The sequence below is a fragment of the Theropithecus gelada genome, chromosome 18 (genome assembly GCF_003255815.1).
Source record: "Theropithecus gelada isolate Dixy chromosome 18, Tgel_1.0, whole genome shotgun sequence".
Taxonomy (NCBI): domain Eukaryota; kingdom Metazoa; phylum Chordata; class Mammalia; order Primates; family Cercopithecidae; genus Theropithecus; species Theropithecus gelada.
In genome coordinates, this window is record NC_037686.1 from 20,213,554 (window position 1) to 20,239,289 (window position 25,736).

The 25,736-nt window shown below is 38.9% G+C and overlaps 1 protein-coding gene across 1 annotated transcript in view; it reads right to left on the reverse strand.

Annotated features, from left to right (window-relative positions):
• The window catches only part of CDH2 (cadherin 2), a 226,573-nt gene that overhangs the window by 185,917 nt on the left and 14,920 nt on the right, over window positions 1-25,736 (reverse strand). The window contains exon 2 of the mRNA XM_025365214.1: window positions 10,245-10,356. Coding sequence (XP_025220999.1) covers window positions 10,245-10,356 — 112 coding nt within the window. The remainder of the gene's footprint in view (window positions 1-10,244; window positions 10,357-25,736) is intronic.

Consider the following 25,736-nt stretch of genomic DNA (forward strand, 5'->3'; position numbering starts at 1 on the left):
ATAGATGTTCTTTAGTAAGATAAATACATTCTTAGAAATATATAATTTTTATTTTTTTTTTGTTAAAAAGAAGAAGATGCATTTTTCAGGAGAGATCTAAAGCAGTCATAACTGGAATGATCTAAATCCCATTACTTATACCTTCACATAACTGCAGTAGGCCTTTTCTCCACCGCCTGGCATTAAGAATTCTATTTTAAGAAAATCATAGGCCAAGAATTAAAATATAGTCTTAACATGTGTCTTAAAGTTGCTGTAGGCTGAAATTCATGGACTAATTTTTGTTCATTTAATGATTTAAAGAATGTGTGTGTGTGTAGGGGTATGTGTGTGTGTGAGAGAGAGAGAGACAGAGAGACAGCATCAAATTTGACAGCTTATGTCATCTAAAACTTGTTGATTTTATTGTATATCCCTTTCTTCAAATGAGGATTTAAAATAAGTACTGGCATTAATTCCTAGGGCTATTACGTGATTGGGTTGTCAGTGGGGTCTCCAGATAATGTTGAAGCTAGGACTTTAAAAAAATCAACTGAAAGGTCTAACATTTATGTTCAAAAATCAATTTTACAAGTGTAAGATGGTAAGCAGTTTGTCTGAAAAAAACACCCAAGAGTTTTAGTTAACCACAGACTTAATAGGAGCTAACAGAATGATGTAGCCATAAACAAAGCCAAATCCATTCTGGGCTGCACTAGAAGTCCTGCATCTACATCAAAGGCAAGAAGAATGCCTCTGTAGCATGCATCGAGACCCACAAAGCATTGAGCTCAGTTGTGGAGGGAACCTCAGTTTCCTCTATTTGAAAGGGAAGACTAAAGAAGAACGCTGAAACATCACTGAAGAAATTGTTTGATGTTTAGCCCAGTGCAGGGCAGATTTAAGGAGCCAAGGTGATTATGTTCAGGTATTTGAAGGATCTCTAGAACACAAGTTCCTATTACAGAGATTTTGCTTGTCTGTTGACCACTATTGCCCAGTTCTTTGAGAAAGGCCTGGCACATGATCACCGTTCAACATTACTTGTCGAATTAAGAAATAATAAAATGAATGACTTCCGAGAGTAAAAGGATATACTTGCTCTGTGTCACGCCAAAGTCACCAGTGGATAAAAATTTTAGAAACGTATGCTTCAGTTAAACTTTTTAAGAAATCACTTTTTAACAGTGAGGGCGCTCCAAAGATGGGGAAGACTTGGTAAAAGAGCGATCTCCTCCTCTTTGGGGGGAAGGGAGTGGCAGTAGTATTCTTGCAGAAACTGGAAAACCATCTGTCAAGGATGCTACAGCAATGAAAATGCTGTTTACATCATTGAACACCACAAGGCTTTCATTTTTATCCTCTCTGCCATTTCTGTAGAGAAAACCTTCTGCTGATATAAAATCAGCAAGATAAAATGAAGAGTTTTTAACTATTTTAGGAGTGACTCAACAAAATGTGTTAGAGTGGTTCTAAAAATGCAGGTACATAAAAACATCTGCGGGATGTGTTAAAAAACGCAGATTTTTGAAACCTCCTTGATCTTAATTCTCTAGCCTACTCGATGATATTGTCTTAACAACTGTCTCCCCTCTTCTGCACCATCACTTTTTCCCTCCCCACTGGATTCTTTGACCTCATTACACAAACACATTAACTCTCATCTTGAAAAACAAATAGCCTCAGTTGACCCCACTTCTCTTACCAACTACCACCCAATTTCTTCTTTTTCTCTTAATGAAAAATTCAATCTGTATCCAGACTGAGTTTCCAGACTCCACCTGACTGGTGAACACACTCAAATCAAGCTTCTGATCCTTGTCCTGAACAGTTTCTATCTAAAACACCGGCTGCCTCCATGTTGCTAAATCCAGTGGTGACTTCTCAGTCCTCATCTGAGTGGACCCTTCCATAGCATTTGGCACAGATGATCACTCCTTTACTGTGAAACACTCCCTCACTTACCTTCCAAGACATCACACCCTACTGATTCCTCTCCTACCTCACTGATCACTCTTACTGAGTCTCTATTGTTCACCTTAACTCTAACTTCCTAACACTAGAGTTCTCAAAGTCTTGATATTTAAACTGTTTCTTTTCTTTCTTAGGCTTCTCCTCCTCACATTCAGCTCCACAATGATTTTATTACCCTGTGTCAAGGTTTCACTTACTGTTTGTAGATTGAGTACCCCCAACTCTGTAGCCAAGCCCTTTCCACAGAACCCTAGACTCATATCCAAATGTCTTCTTGACATCTCTGATCTTCATCTCAACAGATTCAAGCCAAGCTCCTGATCTGTCCTATCAGTCAGTCACATCCTTCCCAGTGCTCAAACGCCACATGAAGTCATCCCTGAATCCTCCATCTCTCCCACATACACATTCAATCCATCATATTCTGTCAATACTATCTTCAAACATATTCACAGAATGAAATTAGGCCTCTTCCTAACACTATATACAACAATTTTTAAAATAGATCATTTACCTAAATATGAGTGTTTAAAAATACAACTCTTAGAAAAAAATATAGGGGTAATTCGTCATGACCTTGGATTTTGCAATGGATTCTTGCAATGGACCTTGGATTTTGCAATGTCACAGTGTGGTTGTTATTTCATAGTGTTAGATACACTGCTAGTGACAAAATGAAAATGTATGATTGCAGTTATTTTATTTTCAAGAAATATGCTACCACAAGAGGTTTTTTTTTCCCTAGTCAGTGGAGTGTAAGTTAAATATTAAGGACTATGTATTATCTTCAAAAGCAAGAGTAACCTGACAAAAAACAAGTAAGTTGAACTTCATCAAAATTAAAAACATCTGTGCATCAAAGGAAATTACCAAGAAAGTGAAGAGACAAGTACTATGGTCTGAATAGTCGTGTCCGCCTACATTTCTACATAATGTTGAAATCCTCATTAACAATGTGATAGTATTAGGAGGTGGAATTTTTGGGAGGTGATTAGGTCATGATGGCTCTACGCTGATGAATGAGATTAGTGGCCTTACAGAAGAGGACCCAGAGAGATTCCTTGCCTCTTCTACCATGTGAGGTTACAACGTGAACATGGCCATCTGTAAGGAAGCAGGCTCTCACCAGACACTGAATCTGCAAGCACTTTGATCTTGGACTCCTCAGCCTGTAGAACTATGAGAAGTAAGTTTCTATCATTTATAAGCCACCCAATTTATGGATTTTGTTGTAGTCCAAAAAGACTAAAACAACCACCTGTGAAATGGGAGAAAATATTTGTAAATCATATATCTGACAAGAATCTAGTATCCAGAATATACGAAGAATTCCTACGACTCAAAAACACAAAGGCAAGCAACTCAATTTAAAAACTTGACAAATAATTTGAATAAACATTTCTCCAAACAAGATATAATTTACATACATATATAAATAATGTACGTAAATACATTAAATAAATACATACATACATATATAAATAAAGGTATGAAACATCATTAGTCATTAGAGGAATGCAAATCAAACCACAATGAGGTACCATTTCACACTCACTAGGATACAATCAAAATAAATGTAAAATAAGATAACAAGTGTTGATGAGTATGTGGAGAAATTGAAATCCTTGTACACTGCTAGTGGGAATGCAAAATGGTTCACATGCTGTGAAAAACAATTTGAAAGTTTCTCAAAAAGTTAAAGAAAAACATTAATATTTAATTCCTCAATTCTACTCCCAGGTATATACTCCAAAGAAGAGAAAACAGGAACTCAGAAAAGTATACATATATATATATATACACACACAATGGAATACATTCAGCGTAAAAAGGAACAGGGTACTAATACAAGCTAGTATATGAACGAACTCCAAAATACTATGCTAAATGAAAGAAGCCAAACACCAAAGGTTTATGACACCACAGGGAAGGGAAATCAGAAGGAAAATGCTTAATGACTAGAGTGTTTTCTCTTTTTTACTTTGAAGTGATGGAAGCATTTTAGAACTAGACAGAGGTATGGTTGCTCAACACTGTGAATGTACTAAGTGCCACTATACTGTTCACATTAAAATGGTTATTTTATGTTATATGAATTTCACTTCAATAAAGTATTGTTTTTTAAAGTGCAGAATCTAATCCCTTCTTCTAATTCCACTGCTACCACCTTGATCCACACCACCTTCTCTCATCAGATTATTATTACCATCAGATTATTACTAGGCTAGTAATAATATACCTGGTCTCCCCTCCTCTCTTGTCATTTTGCTCTTTCCTCAACACAACAGCCAGAATGATCCTGTTTTGAAAGTCAGATCATGTTTTACTGCTACAGAAAGCCTTCCAATAGATTATTAGCTCCTCATAGTCAAAGCCCCACACAAAGTGGCCTATGACTTATCTGACCTCACCCGACCTCAGACACACTTCTGCCTCAGGCCTCTTGCATTTGCTGTTAGAAGCTTTGCAATGCTTCTCCCTTTAATATGTAAGGCCCTTGAACCATCACCAACATCCTTGAACCATCACCAACATCAATTCTTACTCAATGGTATCCTATGCAATGACATTTGCTCTGACCACCATATTTAAATGCAAAGGCACACATTCTCCCTATTTCTCTTCTCTGCTTTATTTTTCTCCATAGCATTTATCACCATCTATCATTCAGTACATTTTACTTATTTAATTGAGCTTCTTTTCTACTTCCTACTAGATGTTTACTAGAAAGGATAAAGAGTAACGGCCTCTGTGATCTTAAAAGGACAGGTTTTAAACCATTTGGGTGTCTGCTTGCTAATACGTCTGTATGCATGCAATGATAGATGTGGAGCTGTGACGTGCTTTCTTAAACACGTATCTCCTCGTTCCAAGTTTGTAAGGGAGAAGATCTCAGCTAGTCCAAATTACTGAAGGCTATGAAGAACCACAAAATGACTTTATAGAAAAGTGACCACCCAAACTGGCTTATCTTAGTTTGCTGCACTGCATTAAGAAAACTAGACCTAAAATACATCAAAAGGGATATAAAAAATACCAAGTGTTAAGTAAGTCTAAATGATTACAGTGAAAATAAGGATTGAAATAGAAAAAAAAAAAAAAAGTATGGAAAGTTCTTGGTTCTTTTATTGATCTTATCATATATTCAATTATTTTTTTAAAAAAAAACAAACAAAAAATACCCCAAGGTTTAAAAAACTGTCCTCAGCCCCTGAGAATGTGCAGGACGAGAATTCATTTTTTCCTCCTTAGAGTTTATCATCAATATCCGAGAGAACAATCTCTGTCTTGGTACCATTATCAACTGGAAATTGTAAAGCGCAAGGGCCTGGCTGGCTTTATTAACAAGATGTTTATAAACCTACCTTTCAAATATTTTAAAACATTTACACATTTGATAACAAAAAAGATGTATAAAAATTAAAAAAACACACAAAAACAAAAGCCATGCGCTCATTAACAGATAATTCAAGTCTCTTTCCCAATTTATAATACATCATACAAAAGTATTCATATTATTAAAATATAGAAGAGTTGTACAGTTGGATAGTCCTACTAAACTAATAAAAAGTACTTCAGTTCTGTTATCTTAAGATCCCATACTGCAGCTTCCTCTGACCACATTAATGTAGACAAGCCTCAATCAGTAAGCACACTAATCTAAATCAAATTCCATCTAGTTGAAAATAATCATCATGTGCTGCCCAGAGATGGTGAGCATGAATGGATTACTGAAAATATTCATGGTAATTGCAGGTTGCTATTTATGTTGACCAGATTCAGAGGAGTTTACTTAGAGAAATATCTAAGCATGCAGACCACCAATGCTAAACACACAGGAATATCACTCTTGACATCTACACGAAAAACAGCCCAGGATCCTCTCTGCAATGTCACAGTGTGGTTGTTATTTCATAGTGTTAGATACACTGCTAGTGACAAAATGAAAATGTATGATTGCAGTTATTTTATTTTCAAGAAATATGCTACCACAAGAGGTTTTTTTTTCCCTAGTCAGTGGAGTGTAAGTTAAATATTAAGGACTATGTATTATCTTCAAAAGCCCCAGGTTCTTCTGCTTGTAAACAGGTGTGCACAAAATACTAACAGTGATAATAATTGAAAGATGCTTTTTAATTATAAGGAGTTGCTTAACATATTCCCCAATTCCCAAACACATCGAGTTAACACACAAGTCATGGTGGTAAATGGGGAATAAAGACCTGCTCTAAAATAAAGTGGCAATAACACAACTGGATATTTAGGCTGGATCCCTTCTCTGTGTTATATCATAATAGTTTTTTATCATCAGCACCATCAGAACTAAATTAGAAATCAGGAAACCTGGGTTCTAATTCCAGATCTGCTGCTGACAATTTAAAGAACTACATAATCACATATACACCATGGAATACTATGCAGCCATAAAAAAGAATGAGATCATGTCCTTTGCAGGGACACGGATGAAACTGGAAGCCATTACTCTCAGCAAACTAACACAGAAAACCAAACACTGAATGTTTTCACTCATAAATGGGAGTTGAAAATGAGAACACATGGACACAGGGAGGGGAACACCACACACCAGGACCTGTCGGGTGGTGGAGGGCAAGGGGAGGGAGAGTATTAGGACAAATACCTAACGCATACAGGACTTAAAACATAGATGACAGGTTGACAGATACGGCAAACCAGCACGGCACATGTATACCTATGTAACAAACCTGTACGTTCTGCACGTGTCCCGGAACTTAAAGTAAAATTTAAAAAAAAAAAAAAAAAAAAAAACAGAGCTATATAATCATGGGAAAAGCCTATAATCTCTGAGCTCTAATTTGCTTATTTTTAAAAAGAAGATTTTGGCCATAAATGCTTTTAAAACAGAATATAAAAATGCAAGTAAAAATGACTACCTAAACCACTAAAATTGATCCTAATTTATAAAAGCAAATATATATATGCCACGGGATAAAAACGGAATGACTTTCACCAGAGGGGAAAGAGCAAAATGACACTACATTATGAAATTAAATGGTGATGAGGATGCTGAAAAGAACTAACATACAAGTCTTGTAATGAAGAATGCTACAAAATGCAAAGAAAAAAGATACTGTCAAACTCTACATTCCCTTTGACCTAGTAATTCTATTTTTGAACACAAATTCCCCCCAAAAAAATTTCTAAAGAAAAATCAAAGATCTCTAAAAAGAATCTCCATAGCAGCACTATATATAAGAGAGGAAAATTAGAAACAACCTGTATGTTCAAAAATAGAGGCACAGTTAAGCAGAATCTGGTTTTGCTAACAAAATGGGACAAAGGCCTATTGGCCATGTTTTAAAATACAGAACTATCTTCAAAGAGTGGATGTATTCATGTGATATTACATAAAATGTAAAGGTTGATCACAAAACACCCTTTTTATGATTTCACAAAAACCACACGGTTAAAAACTAGAAGATAAATGGAAGGGGTACAGTTAGTTCTTTGAGTTTGTTATTTTGGTAAAATTCATTACACCAGCAAAAAATAGAAGGGAAATGGGGAGGAGAGAATGCTCTTTAAACCACAGTCCAGTTTGTACATTTCATGCTGCTTCTATATAATTTTCTACCATGACAAATATCAACTTATGTCTCTACCTTACATTCAATGTTCTTCAAGCATTTTCGCAAAGATTATGTTAATTGTTGGAAAAATAATCAGCGTTCATGGCACCAATACACCCACATATTAAACTTTTATACAAAGTCTAGTGTGTCAGATGTATCCTATGAAAGTATATTGTACATATTGGTGAGCCATTGTCATCCTGTCCCCATATGCCATCAATGGGAAATTAAAGGAAGCACCCAGAGTCAGGAGTTATGATTCCAACAGGGTCTTGGACTCTAAAGTCAACCAATATATGGTAGAAGATGCTATGACGTAAATGCCTTGGGAAACTGTCACATACCTCTTTCTACAATTACTGCTTTCCTTCAACACTGATAGGCAACAAATTCATGGCAAAAGTCATCACTCTGGTTGGCCTAGCAATATATCCCTTTCAGTTGTGGCAAATATATAGTACATGGATTTACTGCAGTACACAGAATTCACAGATATAATTACGGTGTGGTATTTGGCTTCAGTGTATAGCTATAGCATTGGATTATCCTTCTACTAAAAACTCCAAAAAGACATAAAAGGTAAAAACCTAGAATTATCCTAAGTAGCAATTCTCCAGAAGAAACATTAACTGGAGATAACACGCTTGTGTTGCATAGAAATGCTGATGTTCCACAAAAGCCTGTGTAAATTTTCTTCCTTCCAAAAAGTTGTTTTTTTCTACTAATCAATATTTTAAACAGTATGTTTCGAGCTTTAAGATGCTGGTATCCTTTAACATATTCTGAGAACGATAAAGAAAAAAGTAATGGTGTCATGTGAGAAAGTGTCAAAAAAAAAAAGAAAAAAAAAAGGCTAAAACCTAAAATTGGGAACAAGTGGATATAGCAAAACTGCAAAAATCTACCACAGACCATTATACATACTTTTCTCAGTGATAGGTAGAGCAGAAAGTAAAAAATATTTTCAATCTTTCACATTTACAACTTTAGCAAAAATCCTGTTTCTAGTTATCCTAAAAAGACACTGGCAAAAAGCTATGTCCAATTTCTACTGTTACCAGCATTATCTAATAATGTGAACACAAGCTATCATTTTCAAAACTATTCAACGTGCCAAAGTAATTAATCTTAAATCAATGGTTGCTAGTGACACACCATGTGTTTACGTGTAAACAACAAATTATAAGCTTTTAGAAAATGAAATTACCCATTTAAAAATGAATCTCAAAAATATGCTGCAGAAACGCAACCAATTCCACTTTTTGTTATCTGTCTGAATTATTCTACAGAATCATATCAATATATTTTATACACATTTACAGGTCATACTAGTTCTAGGGTGCCAAGTAATAATTTAAAGATTTAAAGAAAATGGCACACACACAGAACTCCAAAAGCCATATTAAGTTAAAGAAAGGCTGTACACGGATTTAAATTAAACCTCCATTACCCACCAGATGAGATAGCAATTCAGTGTTGAGACAGACTAACTCAAACATTCACCCATTAAAATACCAGGTAATGAGGCAGGGACAAGAGCATGCCTTAAAAAAATTAAAAATCAACTTCAGAAAGATAGCATAGGCGTGAGCAAATCCTAATTTAAATAGAAATTAAAATAAAATATAACCTGCACCCAAGAATGTTAGTAGCGAAGAGGCCATTTACATTTCAAAGTCCTCTGTCTATGGTATTCTTAAGTACTATACCACTAAGGTTTGTCAGTTCTGTGGAGACACTTCAATTAAGGCTGTGTGGTAGAGCTCTGTGTAAATTAATTAGTTGAGGTTACACAGATTTTCTAAAAGCAGCTCTCTAAAACAGCCTCAGAGATATGCAAGATTTGTGGGGAATTAAAATTTAAATACAACTTACTAATCAATTCTTCTTGCTTTCACATTTCAATGACATTTTGCGTAATAATAAATAAGTCCATGAAAATACTACTAACCAACATTTTATTTGCTTTCAATTAGAGCTAAAGGAAAGGGCTTTCAATTTTCCTTTTGATACTTAGGTTTTATTTCAGATTTTATCTAGACTTATTGGCAAGAGTTTCCATATGATAACTATAATGAACTTGATCCATATTTAAATGGGAAATGAGACTATATTTGAAATTCACATATGCTACAACTAAATTAGCTTTCTAGTAATTGCTATAAACAATGTCATAACAAAAATATGAATTTCATACTCCTGCACTGAGACTTTACATGTTAAATTCATTCACTATAATTCAGCTAAATATTAAAGCTTCACATTTTATCTAATATAATATCATAATTTCCTTTAATTCAAAATACTAAGTCATTTTTTCCTGTAAATAAATTTTAAAGCCATTAGAACCAGATGTTTCATAATTATTCTTCAAAATATTATTCTTTAAGTAAAATGTATACACAAAAATGGTAATAATCAGTTACATAACGATTTCTCCTGTAAATTAAAAATGGAAGAAATCTGAAGATTTCAAGAGATCAGGAGCCTTCTAATTATGTATATAAGAGATTCATGAGCTCCTCTGTAATCCTAAAATAAAGTCCCTACAGTCTCATCATAGTGATTGTGAAAAATTCATACTTGTTATACAGTAGAGATGATTTAGACTTTTCTAATGGCTAATTTGTTTCATGAGCATGGACACTGCATGTACAAATGTATCTTTTAAGATAGTACCATTGAGAAGAGGCTGTCCTTCATGTACATCCTTCGATAAGACTGCACTGTAAACATCTTCAGGAAATCCAGTCTTGCATAATGCGATTTCACCAGAAGCCTCTACAGACGCCTGCAACACAAGGGAAAAAAAAAAAGTGTGTGTACAATGATTGCTACCTCCTTCAACTGAGAAACATTCCACTTGGCATAAAGCCTCATTTTTTCAACTATCTTGTACAAACAACCCCTTTGTTTCCAAGCGCTTACAATTAGAATGTAGAGGGCAAAGGGTTAATCATTTTGATAACTGGAGTAGAAGAAACAAATCCCACTTGTCTAGTCCAGTAAAAGCGAAATACTACACATTCTAGGTTCTTCTAAGAACTGAACATTTCCATTAAAATGCTCATTGTGACTGAAGAACTATCAAGTGGGCGTGGGGTTTGGGGGACAGCCAAATAGTCTTTGGGCTCCACAAGTCACCATCACTAACTTAAGTTTTCATGAAAAATGTATACATTCAAGTATGGAGATTTTTATATTCTGAGCTAATTCTCTATAAAGCTGGTTTCAAGATGCCATGTTCATTTAAAAAATAAAATTATACTTACAACAGTGGGACAGATAGTATTTTATACCAAGTAAAACCAATCAAAACTATATATTTATTTCTATAATTTGAAGGACAGTGATACATTAAAAATGTAAGTAAAGATTAATACAATGATGTGTTTACACTTAAAATTAGAAAGTAACCAAGTATCTGTCATTTTCTATATCATCATATGCACAGTTAATTTACTCAGTGTGCTTAAAACTCAGTCGTATCTACTACTGTCTAGCTAACCCTCCAAGTTAGTTCCCCTACTTCTTTCAGCCCTACTGACACAATTGGAGGACAGTTAGCCCTCAGCAGAGCTCCTGTAGCATCTGCATTAATTATAGGAAACTCTACCATGTACTGATGGGGATTCAAATACAGAGGAAGGACGAGTAGAATGAGGCTACCCAATGAAGGGATTTCAGTGGCCACAGGGACAGCATTAGGGACAGTCCACCCTAGTGAGAACCAGAAATTGAAAGGAAGAGGAAGGGAAGTCCCAGAAACAGAGAGATCTCAGAACAACTGTCTGGATGAAGCAATGCAGTGCAGCTTCATAATTAAATGACTACCTGAATTATGCATGTGAAATTTTGCAAATACTAATGTTGCAAAAATCCAGACCAATCTAATAAACTGTTCTTTTCAAATCCAAGAAAATAAAAAATAAATTACATTTAAACAGTGTTAAATATCACAGTATTTATTCTCAAAAAATTATTAGGAGCAACAGTGAGATACTAGTCCAGGCTCATCAAATGAATAAGCAGTTTTAAGTCTGTTATGTGCAAGAAAGGGCTGTGTCAAGTGAAGAATAAAGAAGTACCAATCCCCTTAAAAGGTGTGAGTGGAAGCTGGTACAGTCACCTTGGCATACTTTTGGCAAACTCTAGGAAAGAAGAATGTGGATATATCCTCCCTACACCTAAGGAGATATTACCCCACATGAGTGCTCCAGTTGACATGTGCAGGAATGTCCACTGAAGCATGACTGTAATAGCAGAGATTCTGTACGTGTCCATCAAAAGGAGAATGGTCTAATACATTATCACAAAGCCAAAAGAAAAAAACAACATTAAAATGGAAGAACTGGAACTACATTTATCCAAAGGGCTACATCTCAGAGGCAAACTAAAACAAAACAAAAAGTCGGTTTAAGTTCCATGTATGATTAAGATATAAATTTAATTATAAATCAACCTAAAGATGACTAGTAAGTTCAGAAACCCATTTGTGTGACATCCCAAATTCAGACTGAAGACAAGGCTCACTGCAGTATGAAATCTTGCAAAAAAAGTAGAAATCATGACTGATGATTCCACTTATATAAACACAAAAGATAACATAATGTTTTGAACACATACTTATGTAAGAAGAAAAGGAAAACAGCATAGTGATAAACATGAAATTTAGGATAGTGGTTAACCTAGGGGAAGGAAAACTAGGAAAGGCATCAGGAAAAACTGTACGAGTGGCTTCAATTTTATCTGTAATAATTCATTTCTTTCAAAAAGACTCTGAGGGAAACCAGGTAAAATGTAAGGATCTGAATAGACACATAGGTACAAATTACAGTATTCACCCCACAAACTATCTGCTCTACATATTTCATAATGAAAAAGAGAAAATATCAGAAACCAATTGAGAAATAAGAAGTGAGGCTTCCAATACCCATCAAGTTTGGGACACTGGGACACAGTCTGATACTTGACACGTGTAAACATCCAGGTACTGTCCATGCCCGGCACAGTGCAGGAATTGAGTGAAGGAAAACTTTTGCTTTTAGCTAACCCAAACACACACAGGGAATTCCTCAGTTTGCCATATAAAATGGACAAATGTGTTGTAAACCTGTGTCCCACCAACACGTTAGGGGTCTGCCTCTTCATCCTTCTAGCCCAGGCTTCTAAGAGCAGTGAGGCATGGCAGGTGCTAGCCCAGGATAGGTGAGGCCAGAGCCCAGAAAGGCAGTGGCCAGAAGCCAGTGATGGAAGGCACGGAGCAGATGAGGGTCACATTTCAAATAGGGTCATTCGGGGTAGTAGAGTATGTGGGTTTGTGAGTAAGCACTCAGAGATAAGGAAGTCTCAAGACTAGAGGAAAACCGTTAAGCTTTTATTCAACTCCATGACTGTATCTTGTTTCCCAGTGGATCTGCCCTAAGGTAGGAGAATCAGCAGCACCAAGTTCCTGGTCCAAAACCACAGAAATAGGACTTCAGGGCCACATCGAAGCTGACAGGAAGATGGTGAATGTCCACCTCTGTGTTTTGTTCTCTGCCTTATTTCAGAAAAGGGACCTTTTGTCCTCAATGTGCTGCCCCTTACTAAACCTCTCCATGCTCATTTTCCTCATGTAAAAAAGGGTACTGACTGGCCAGGTTGGCCATCAGAATTACTGAAACAATGCTTTTAAAGCACATCTCTAACAAATACTGACTAGTAACATTAAATATCCATGGAAGTCATGTCATACTTTGAATAATTTCATATTCATCTTAAATAGCTGAAACTTTTCTAAATTATTCTCCCTCAAGACAAAATGGATCCACAAAATATTATCCTGGATCCACAATATAATAATAATCTATAATGTATTTTCTTTAAAATAATCTCCATAAAATTATTAAAATATATATTCTCCCTATTTATTTCCTCTCTTAACTTTCAGTCAAAAAATAACAAAGTTAACAAGTTCAAAAAACAAACAGGAAGCACTCAAATGAATACAGGCTCCCAACTGGACATAGTGGAGGCTTACTTTGTGCCAAGCACTGTGCTGGTAAATCAGTATCTCATTGAATTCTCCCTGCAACCCTACAAGGTTGTGCCTGATACCAGGTCTGAGATTGCGGGAGACCAAGAGCTGATGGGCAGAATTCCCTCAAGGGGACTGACTGCACTCTGGTGGTAATCCTTGTTGGGCATTGGAGGTTCTCTGATCTAACACACAGCTAATGCCTGAATGTTCTACAATAGTAGCTCTCAATCCGGGACAATTTTGCCCCCCAGGGGACATCTGTCAATGTGCAGACACATTGTTAGCTGTCACAACTGCGAGGGGGTGCTACTGGCTACTAGTGGCTATTGGCTCTCAGTTGGTTTCTGATATTTTCTCTTTTTCATTATAAAATATGTAGAGTAGGGAAGCCGGGTAACCATTACACAACACACAGCACAGCATCCCTAACAAAGGAGTGCTAAGCTCAAAATGTCAACAGAGCCAAGGTTAAGAAAACCTGTTCTACAGCAGCACATGAAAAACAGGTATCTACCTACCCATTAACACTCCCATCAGTATGAAGATCACTGTCTCCTCAAGTAGCCTCATCACTCTTGGAACACCCTGCATCCCACAGAGCGAAAACCCAGTCCCTGAGGCTTACTCCCACATCAAGTCATCACTCTGCCAGGCCCAGGATGAAATTCTGGAACTTCAAAGAGGAGAAAGAGGAATCCTACCCTCAACAAGTTATCTGTGGGTATGAGGAGGAGGATGTGAATAACGTGCATTTTCCTAATATTTGAATGGTGCATGGGTTGGCAAGCTTTTTCTGTAAAGGGTAAACTAAGTATTTCAGGCTTTGGAGTCCACAGGATCTCTGTTGAAACTACTCAATCTGCTGCTGTTGTGCAAAAGCAGCCATAGACAATCAGTATATGAATGAACGTGGTTGTGTTCATTCTAATATAACTTCATATACCCTGAAATTTGAATTTCATTCCATTTTGAAGTCTTGAAAGATGCTCTTCTTCTTTTTCTTGCTTAAAAGCATTTGAAAATGTAAAACATATTCTTGGCCAGACCAAAAAAAAAAAAAAGGCAGTAGGAGTGTAGTTTGCAGATCCCTGCAATAGTGTGTTAAGTTTCGTATCACATTGTTATCTCACTTAACTCTCACAATAGGCCCGGTAAGAGGGGGTTAAACTATCTGCACTTTGCTAATGAGCAAATAGATTCTCACACAGAGGTACAGTGAAATACCCAAGACCTCACATCTGAGAGAAAGAGGCAGGATTCAAACTCTGTAGTCTTTCCAAGTACAACAATTACAACACAATCTTTCAAGAAACATGTACTGAGTGTTCATTTGCCACTGGAAACAGAACACAAGATATAGCCCCTGCCCTTAAGGAGCTCAAGACTTTATGTGGGAAGTTAAGATATGCAGAGGATATGAACAAAGCCCAGGGCAGGGAATCTGGGGGCTTCCCAAGCAGAGCTGGAGTAGCGAGGCGCTAGAGGGTGTCAGGAAAGCCATCCTAGGCAGTCACTGCTTGAACTAAAACAAGGCAGCAAGAAACAGCACAGTGCCTGTGGAATTACAATGAGTTCAGTGTCGCTGGAGTCCAAGAAGCAAGGCAGGATGTCAAAAGTTGAGGCTGGAGAGTCAGACAGGGTTAGATCATAAACGGTTGGGGGCTTGGGGTTATCCTGTTGGCTGGGGGAGCCAGGGACAGATTTTAAGCACCGACTGAATGCATCTGACAGAGAATTCTCTGATAGTTTTGTGGGAAACGTGTGTGTGATAGGGGATGACAAGTGACACCTGGGAGACAAGCTAGGACACAGACCTGAGTCAGCGCAGGGGCTACAAGGAACAAAGAAGGGGCAGATTTTGTCAATACCCAGATAGTTAAGATCGATAGGGCCTTCTGGGCAGGGACTCACTGAGGGAGGGAGGGAGGGAGGAAACAATGCCTTCCCTCATGTTTCCAGCTGAGTGGCTGTGAACATGGGTGCCACAAGTAGGAAAAATAATCGCAAAACTATAACATCAGGAACAAAGTGCTAAAGAAGCAGAAAGAATGGGATGATAAATCTGTCCGTGGGAGTCAAGGAACACTCCACAGCTGAAGTGACATTTAGGCTCTGACTTTAAAGATGACTGAAAATTTGCCAGGGGAAAGAGGGGGAAGTGGAAAAGGGAATTCCAGGCAACAGGTACAGCACAACAAAGCCCCTAGTGATTTACGTTGAGCCTGCAGTCCACCAAAAACACCCTGATCTTTTTTTTTCCAGGCAACTGTTAAGTTATGGCTTCCTCCTCTATTATCTTTGCTGCTGATTTTGGGTCCTTAGGGAGAGCAATTTATATTTAACCCTCCAAAATTTGGTCTCAATAAATTAATAATTCAGCTGGCTTTAGTAATTCCTTCCAGCTTTACGTATCAAGAAAGTCTAATGAGATACCCCAAAGTCTTCATATAGATGCTACTTAGATGCTAAAAACAGGGTATGTCGCATGCCCAGACATGGTTTGGGGATATCTGCCCAGGGCACACCCCTTCAACCCCCAGGGCCCTAAGTGAGCTCTTAAGAAGAGCAGTGATTGCAGCACAAACTTCCAACAGGTCAGACTGCCTGGCTTTAAATCCCAGTCCCACTGCTATCTGCGAGACCTCTCAGAAGAAACAGTTCCCCATCTGTACAACAAGAGTACTAAAGATAGCACCAACTCATAGGGCAGATGAGAGAATTAAATGAGTTAGTATGTGTAAAGCACTTAGGATAGTGTCTGGCACATGGTTATTCAATGTTTTAGCTGTTTGTCATCATAGTATTAATACTATTGGGGCAACATGAATCCAACTCGTGGTGTATCTGCCATACAGGCCAGTAGTTCTCAAACTTACTCAACACAGCAAGCAATCTGGGACATTTGTTTAAAATACAGATGCTTGGGTCCCAGCCCAAGACTCATTAAAACAGACTCTCAAGAGGTGTGATGGATAAATCAGGGTATTTAACAAGTGCCTGTGCTGCATGTGGTGGCCACACATCCAGCCCTTATCTTCACCTCTGGAAAGCTTTCTGAATGTTCTCAAAACAGCACAGCTACCTTTTGACCCTAGTCTTCAAATCCAATAGCTTAGCAACAGCAAAAAGGAATAAAGAAACCATGATTTTTCCGTTCTTAATCCCATGCTCTCTTCTCTTTATTCTGAAAACTACATCTTCTTGATTTTGAATTTTTTGTTTTGCTTTGTACAGAGCATTACCCTACCCCCAGTCCTTTAGCAATTCTCCTCTTCTGCACAATTCCTCAAGGATGACAAGCAGTCAGCAAGTCCTCTCGGCCCACCAGTGCAAAATTCACGCTGGTCAGAGGACCTGAACTCATTTAGTGCCGCTCTGTGCTCTCGCACAATCAGCTCACCTATCTTGAGTTTCAATTTCCTCTTACAAGTATTTGCTCTACTCTTCCCAGGCTGAAGATCAACCTCCTTGTCTAGAGAGGACAGAAGTGTAATAGGAGCTGAGTTCTGCTTGCCTGTGAGTATCGGTCTCTCTGTTCCGGTTCTGCACTCGCAGGGACATCGTTTTTGTTCTTGTTCAAATTTTTCCACGGTCTCAATGCTGTGAGCTTTAAAGCCCTGAGTCCACTACTCTTTTCGGTTCCCATTCTCATTATTCTTTTTTATAGTCATCCTTGGTCACTCGATCTGCTTTCCAATTTCCTCCAAGTCACTCCTAAATCCAAGCTCTTAAATATTCCATGTGGAATCACCATGGACAGACTTCAGTTGCCTTGCCTCCTCACCCTCTTCCTCATTAAGATCATTTATGATTATTGGCTAAAAATTTCACCTCTGAAAGCAGCCTAAGCCTAAGGAAATCATAACTTTTCTTTCTGGCTCTGAAGACTGCCTAACCAAAACCCAGACTAAGTTAATTATCATAAACTCTTAAATGTAATCCATCGGATGTCGGATTAAAACACTGATCTCTTACTTTCTCCCTATCAGAGATTCCATAGTCACAATCTTGTAACAATCAGATTATTGTTTGGGAGATTACCAAATGCAGTCAACAAAGTTGAGGCCTTCTTTTGCGTTATGTTTGCTCCCCTGATTTCTTGTGGAAATAAGGACAATAATGGGTTGTGACTGGTTAAGACTGGGTTAAGACTGAGAACTCCGCAGCAAACCTGCTCATGTTTAAATCCAGCCTCCACCATCTACTACCTGTGTGACCTTGGCAAGCTGTGTAACCTCATCTGTGCTTCAGTTTCCTCCTCTGTAATAATAATAATAATAACAATAACAGCTAAAGTACAGGTCTTTAGGATTGTTGTGAAGAATACAAAGGGCTTAAAAAATACGTGATCACTATAGGACAAGGGTTAGCTATTATGATGCTGGTATTGTTTTGATTGTGGAGATTAATTTTTTTTTTTTTTTTTTTTTTGACAGTCTCACTCTGTCACCCAGGCTGGAATGCAGTGGCACTGTCTAGGCTCACTGCAAGCTCCGCCACCTGGATTCAGCCATTCTCCTGCCTCAGCCTCCCGGGTAGCTGGGACTACAGGAGTCCGCCATCACGCCTGGCTAATTTTTTTTTTGTACTTTTAGTAGAGACGGGGTTTCACTGTGTTAGCCAGGATGGTCTGGATCTCCTGACCTCGTGATCCACTCGCCTCAGTCTCCCAAAGTGCTGCGATTATAGGCGTGAGTCACCGTGCCTGGCCTTTATTGTGGAGACTTTTATCTCTGTTCTGTAAGTAACTGAGAAATATTTTAAAATTATCTTGTAAAGAAGGAATACCATAAAGAAACCAAGCTCAAAAAAAATGGAAATTTACTCACAAACAAGGACAAAAGATGCACAAGTGGAATTCCCTTCATGATATGTGATTTGTGGGTTGGGGGATGAAGCCGCAGTACAGGGAGGGCGACAACTATGGTAATACTTTTATTATGCGGTTATGTCTTACAAATGACATAAGCAAACATAAACAGTTAATGAAGACACTGTTAAGGTGGTCAGTTGACTACATGGTGACAGAGTAATGAAACTGTTCAAGAACATTCGGCATGACTAATTTTCTTTTATTTTTTAATCCAATTTCTCACCATACAATTACATTTGCCAGATTCTCGACATCTCACAGGATTCCATCCATGATGCTGGAGGCTATGTTAAGAAGATTATTCAAGAGCTACTGCCACTCTTCAAAGATTTTTCTCTGTGTCAGTTATGCCACTGATGGCACTTTGAATTTCACATCCCTGCGAAAATGCTTAAAACGTGCAGAAGTTTAACCCTGAACAGCTGCAATATTTTTGCTTTGTCAAGTACCACTCTGGAAGGAGATTATCTTGTCCTGCATGGGTTTTTTTAACTTTCTTGCTTTCATGATGTGCTCTAGAGCAGCTTAGGTTCAATGAATACTGCACTGAAATCACACATTTGCCCCATCTGACCACCTAGTAATTTCCATCTTTATTTTAATTATCTTATTAGGATGTGTCCTTGAGTAGCTCTAGTATCAGTACTTTTAGTTTTCTGATTGTCATTTCTTTTAATCAAGTAAGGACAAACAGAATAGTCAAAAATAGCATTGATGCTGGCACAGGAACCTGCAAACTGTTGAAATTGAACTCTTAGCTGAAAGCACCACAATACAAGAGTTTGATGGACAAAAATCTGGGTCTGCATACAAAATATGATTTAGAACGTCACCTTCCTAGGAGCAGAAACTATCAAGGCTTAGGACAAGATGAAAATATACATCCAGTAACATCCACATAGACCTCTGTGCAATCCCAAATCTCTTCTGCCCAAGTGAGAAGAGGCTTCCTAGGCTTCCAGGCTTTCTTGAGTCTCAAAGGATAGACAGGAGCTTACCATGAAGCGGATGCTTAATGTAACAGGTAGCAACAATGTACCTACAGGTTTAATTGGCAGGTAAAAGGCTAATACTATCAAATGATAATGGCCCAGGCAGCTGTGCAATTGAACTGTCAGGAAAAGTTCCAGAAGTGCCTATGGCATTCCAGGAGAGATGGCCAATCACGGCTCAGATTGATTCTGTCCCGTCAACTCATTGCACTCAGCAGAGACTGCAACACACTTATATATAATACTCAAAATGTTATCAAATAGTATAGCACTTGGCATTAGACTGTCTTTATAATGAACTTGGAAATTCATTCAACTAAATACACTCAGTATCAGTGACTGCAAATATTTACTGAGTGCTTAATATGTGCCAAAAAGCATGCTACAATGCTTTCTATGCAGTATATCTTAAATAGTCCTCACAACAACCCTATGAGGTAGATGCTGTTAGTACTGCCATTTTGCAGGCAAGGAAACTAACTTAAAGGAAACTGCCCTAAGTCTTTTAGTTAATCAATTTAGGGACACTATTCAAACTGGCATCAAAAGGCCTTGGGGATAACCCTTAACCCAACCACTACAATGCCTATTAGGAAGTATTCACATACATTGACACATAGTACCTAACTGGCTAAGGGCTGGAAATTGTCCTATATGAATTGAGATTAAGTGAAAAATCTGCCTGTTGCCATAATAAATTTTCTCCTAAAATACGATTCTCACATATGATATGTGATATATGCTAATAAAACAATTTCAATGTTTCTGTTCACTATGGAAAAAACTAAGAAAAAAAAGATATCAGGTCAAACTTTTTTAAACATTTTAAGTCCTCCAAATCAAAGTCTCATACCCCCCAGCCCAAACTCTTCTAAAAGTATACATGGAAAATTATCAGTAAATAGCTATCATGGCTAGTATGTAAATTTTCAGACATGATATTGATGAAGGAATAATTATAGTCTATAATGAACTCTTTATACACTTTATTTGCTCTGGAGTCCCCTGTATTCATGTACAATTAGGCCCATTTCATAAAACCTGGAGCATGGTTTCAGTTTTTAAAAATGGTTACAGATGTTTACAGTACCCATAACTCTGATTTAATTTGAGTAGCTGGCCACAGTAATGATTTATGTAATTCTGAGTCCCTGATAAGATAAACACAACCCAATTATAGCATTATTCTTGTGAGAAAACAACATTCAAGACATAGCTTCCAGAAATGCACTGCAGTGAAAGGAGGCATAACGCCAGAGTTCAAAGCCTTTCCTGAACTTATTCTGGAAGCAGCACCCCATCCAGTGGTGTTCTAATAGATCATGCAATAAAGAAGTACATCTTCAAGCCCTGTAGGCTGAGGTTGCAGAGCTAATATGGTCTGTTCCAGTTTCAACTCAAGGGCAAAGGACAAGCATTGTCCTATCTTTGGTGACTGAAGTTTGGCATCTGGATAGTTTTACAGTGTAACCCATAGGGGAAATGCTTCTTCCCTTCCTGATGCTTCTTTCAATGTGGAAGGCACTCTGCTCTCAACTCCCAGTAATTTCCACTGCCCCAGTCAGTCTTATCCTGAATGACAATTCTTAAAGTATGGTCTGAGGAGTGGACTCCTAGGAGTTCCCATGATCCTCTCAGGGGATCTACAAAATCAAAGCCACTTCCAAAATATTACAACGTATTTTCCCTTTTCACTCTCATTATCTCACAAGTGTAAAGTGAAGTCTTCCAGAGGCTATATGTGATACCTTAACAGAGAAAATTCAGAAGCAGATATGAAAAACCAGCTATCTTCTTATTAAGCCAGACATTAAAGACATTGCAAAAATGTAATGCACAATGCTATTCTTCCCACTAATCTTGTTTTTCTCTTTTGGAAAATACATGAATTTTTCATAAAAAATGTTATTTATGTTACACATACAACTGGTTTAATATTTTAAATGAATTAAATATAATTTTTTCAGTGTAATTTCTCTATGGTAAACACTGATAGATATTATCTATAATAGAAAAGCTCACTGAAGAACTAATTTTTAAGCAAGTAAAAGAGTCCTGAGACTAAAAAGTTTGTAAAGTGTTATGCTGAAGAGAGAGGGATGGATCAAATTTACCTGAAGGCTGCATTTGAAAGAATAATCTGAGCAGCTGGTGCCCAACCCTGTCCCCTACTCCGCCCATCTGGGAGTCACAGGTCCACAGAAAAGCTGCTTGGTGATCTCATTTTCCATGCTGGGAGTTCACAGATTCCCTGCAGCAATCTGGCAGTGGAAGGAAGCGGGCATGTCTTTGGAATTCTGGGATTCAGTGTTAGTAAGGGGGACATGCCAACAGAGGAAGGCCATGCCTGCCAGCCTAGTGCTCATCAGGACTACGGTGATATTTTCCTTTCGTATCTTCTGATTCTTCTGGCTTACATTTCACTTGGTTCAGAATTCAAGACAGGGAGAACAGGTCCTATTTACTGGGTCCTTTGAAAGACTTCAGCACTTGGTGACCTATCTGGGGATCTTGAGAAACAAAAAAGGAGTCCAATGTAGGGGAATAAAGTATTCATGGAGGAACTTGGGCTTCTGGCAGTGGGAAAAGGATGCTTGCACTTTTTTTTTTTTTTTTTTTAAAGTAAGTCTCACTCTGTCACCCAGGCTGGAGTGCACTTGTGTAATCTCAGCTCACTGCAACCTTCGCCTCCCCGGCTCAAGCAATTCTCCTGCCTCAGCCTCCTGAGTAGCTGGGACTGCAGGTATCCTCCACCATGCCCGGCTAATTTTTGTATTTTTAGTAGAGACAGGCTTTCGCCATGTTGGCCAGGCTGGTCTCAACCTCCTGACCTCAGGTGATCCACCCACCTCAGCCTCCCACAGTGCTGGGATTACAGGCATGACCCACCGCGCCCGGTCCCCTGCACTTTTCTTTTAACTTGGTGGTTTACAGCCTTGATTCTGTAGGGTGGCTGGTTTTTATAGTTGGAGAGGTGGCTTTTAACATCAAAAGGCTTAAATTCCTAAACCACAGAGTATTTTGACCTTGATGCTTGACCACCACTTAGGGTGGCTTATCTCCAGGAAAATGATAGCTGTTTAAGAGGTGGTGCCTCAAGAAAAAAAACAGCAGGACCTCAGGAAAGACTATAAACCAAGGGTCCTAGACAGAAAAGAGGCAGGATGCACAGTGACCTTAGCCCAATGGTGAACAATTTGGGTGAGGGATGCCACAATCTGGGTGAAGGCTGCCACAGTTTGGCCTTGGCAATGGTCTAAGGTAGCTCAGGACTCTGGAAGTGCTCATGGGCCTCAGCTTGAACAAGCCGAGGGGCATAAACAGAGAATTATTTCAACATCTACTGCCTAAAGACTAGTCAATGAGCAATGTTTGTTATTTTTTAATAACACTGAGTTCAAGAGCACTAGCAAGGCTCTCACTTGGGCAAGGTGGGGACAGTGTGGATTCTGACAGCTTGACAATTGGCTCAAGGGTCAGACCCCACCAAGTGGTCTGGATGGTCTTTACAAGTGAACAAAAAATCTTTCCTTGAGGCGGCCTTCTCTGGCCAAAGCCACTCCATAGTAAATGGCAGAGAAAAGAGCCAGTGGTGCCCGAGACTGAAAACACCTGCTCCACCAGTCAACCACCAGATCGAACCCAACGTGGTGATAACACTGGGCTGTCAGATCCAAGGGACACGAAGGGAAAGTCTCAAAGGGAAAGGAGTTTTGAACAGGCTGGCTGTAAACCAAAACCCAACTGAGGAGAGGCTCCCACTGGGAGGTTGTTTAGCACTTCCTATTTACCACTTGGGGTAACACATGCATACCAGGTTTTCTTTCAGAAAGCTGGCATCTGAGATACTGTCACCCAGCACAAGGTTCAGAAATGTCCGATGGTCCTCGTCATTCTTGAGGTGCCTTTTTTCTCATCTAGCATATTCAGTATCTTTATGTTTCTACTTCCCCCTTTCAACTTCGTTTAGTTCAAAGGTTGCAGATTACAGACAAGAGGCTTAGACTGACCAGCATCCAGGAAAGGTTAAAATGAAGAATGTTTTCTCTGCCCACTATCAGTCCATCCCTCACCTACCATGAGCTCTCTACTGTGGAACATGAGAAACAATTTCGCCTGGATGATTCTTCCAGGAGCAGAGCCTGGTTTGCTTTCTAACTTTGAAAACTGTTAAGACTATTGCTGTGATCATCTTGCATGACCCATTAGGTTTTAGTTTGGGAACACTATAAAAAGTAAAGCTGGCCGGGCACAGGGGTCACGCCTGTAATCCCAGCACTTTGGGAGGCCAAGGCAGGTGGATCACCTAACGTCAGGAGTTCGAGATCAGCCTGGCCAACACAGTGAAACCCCATCTCTACCAAAAAATACAAAAATTAGCTGGGCATGCTGGCACACACCTGTGGTCCCAGCTACTTGGGAGGCTGAGACAGGAAAATAGCTTGACCCTGGGAGGAGGAGAATGCAGTGAGCCAAGACTGCATCACTGCACTCCAGCCTGAGCGATAGAGTGAGACCCCATCTCAAAAAAAAAAAAAAAGCAAAGCTACAGATCTTCCAAGACTTCAAGAAGTTGGGAATAAGTCTGTCCTGACAGATGCCCATCTCGCCCTCTGAGGGGAGTTGCCACATTTTGGAATAAGCACACACTACTTGATGACAAAGAACATGAGCTCAACAGTCAATCCAAAATTTGGGGACCGTTAGAGGCTAACCCTTATCCTCTACTTCCATGTAGAGGGAGCTGCACTAGTAATAATATTCTTGACTTCTGGCCAACTTAGATAAAGCAAGTGGGCATACGGAGCCCAGGCTCTTCATCACCTTTTTTTCTGTCAGAGCCATACCACCTATGTCATGCAAATATTGTTAAGCTATAGGTCTGAGGGGGGCAGGATCCCCAGATGGGAGCACTGTCGAAGATGGGAGGCCAAGGGTAACTAAATCTGAGATGTTTAAGATTTAAGCCACATTCTCTAACCTTGTCTTTATCAGTAATACATGTTGTAATTTTGGTTCTCTATCTACTGATTCTTTGGTCTTATTTGTACAGACTTGAAATGGATAAGGAGCACTATTGCCTAGCTCCCTTCAAAGACAACAAAATTATCTACAAAGTCTCAATCTTACTGAACACTCAAGGCCAAGGCTAAACGATCAAAAAGAAGTAGGTCCAAATAACATTGTTAAACAGACAGCAGGGCCTCAGGCCCACTAGGATGTCTCTGTGCTGAGTCTGAGGCACACAACCAAGACCCCTCAAGTACTTAGGGGAGCACAACCAAGACCCCTCAAGTACTCAGGGGAGCACAAGTGCTCGCAACAGAAAGCCACTCGTGCCCCTTGATTGCTGGGTGAGTACAGAACTGGGCCAAGGTGGGGTGAGGTCAGGAGAAAACAGAGTGATTCACAGAAGGAACTATCAACAGCTCATCAGATACTTGCATCTCCAAGTCACCACCAAGAAGCTGCATGGCGCGCAGCAGAAACCGCCTGCTTCTTTGGTAGCCTATCCTGAATCTGGCTCAATCTGTTAGATTTTCCCATTCTTAAGCCCAGAGTTTGCTCCATGAAACTGAGATCCTTTAAATCCTCATTCTAAAGTCCAAATCTCCTTCAGGCAACAATCCTTCAAAGTCCAGAATAGACTAATCTTGCTCCCACTGCGTCCATTCTTTCGCAGACTTTCAGGGAACTGGCCCAGTTGTTATCAGGAAAGTAAAGCACTGTTAAAGCCCTGGCCGGCCACCTCACAGCAGTGTGCCTTCAGGTGAGTGGTTTAAGCCAATCTCTGTTCAGACATCTTTAAAATGGATAATGACAATAACGTCTACCTATTGCAGAGGATTGATGTGAGGATTATATGAAAATGCAGGTCAAGTGCTTGGCCTGGCTCATAGTAAGCACTCAGTAAATATTAATCCCGTGTCGGCTACCTAGAAGGTTCTCAATGCTTCAAAACACACCTATACAAGCCATGACTGAAAATGTTAGGTGAAGAGAATGAGCAACACACAGCAAGGCCAAGCTACAAACAAGTTATGAACTTCATCCAACAGGCTAGTGTTCATACAGACACTTCAAGGCAAACCAAAAGGTCAAAATACATACAAAAACTCTCATCAGAAACCAGATTTCAAATTTAAGGCAAAATGAGACACTATTATGCAGTCCACCAGATTTTTTAAAATGTTGAAGTCTGACTACAACAAGTATCCTAAAATTAGGGGGAAACTATGCACATAGTGCTGGCAGACCAGTATGGAAAACACAATCTTGTATTA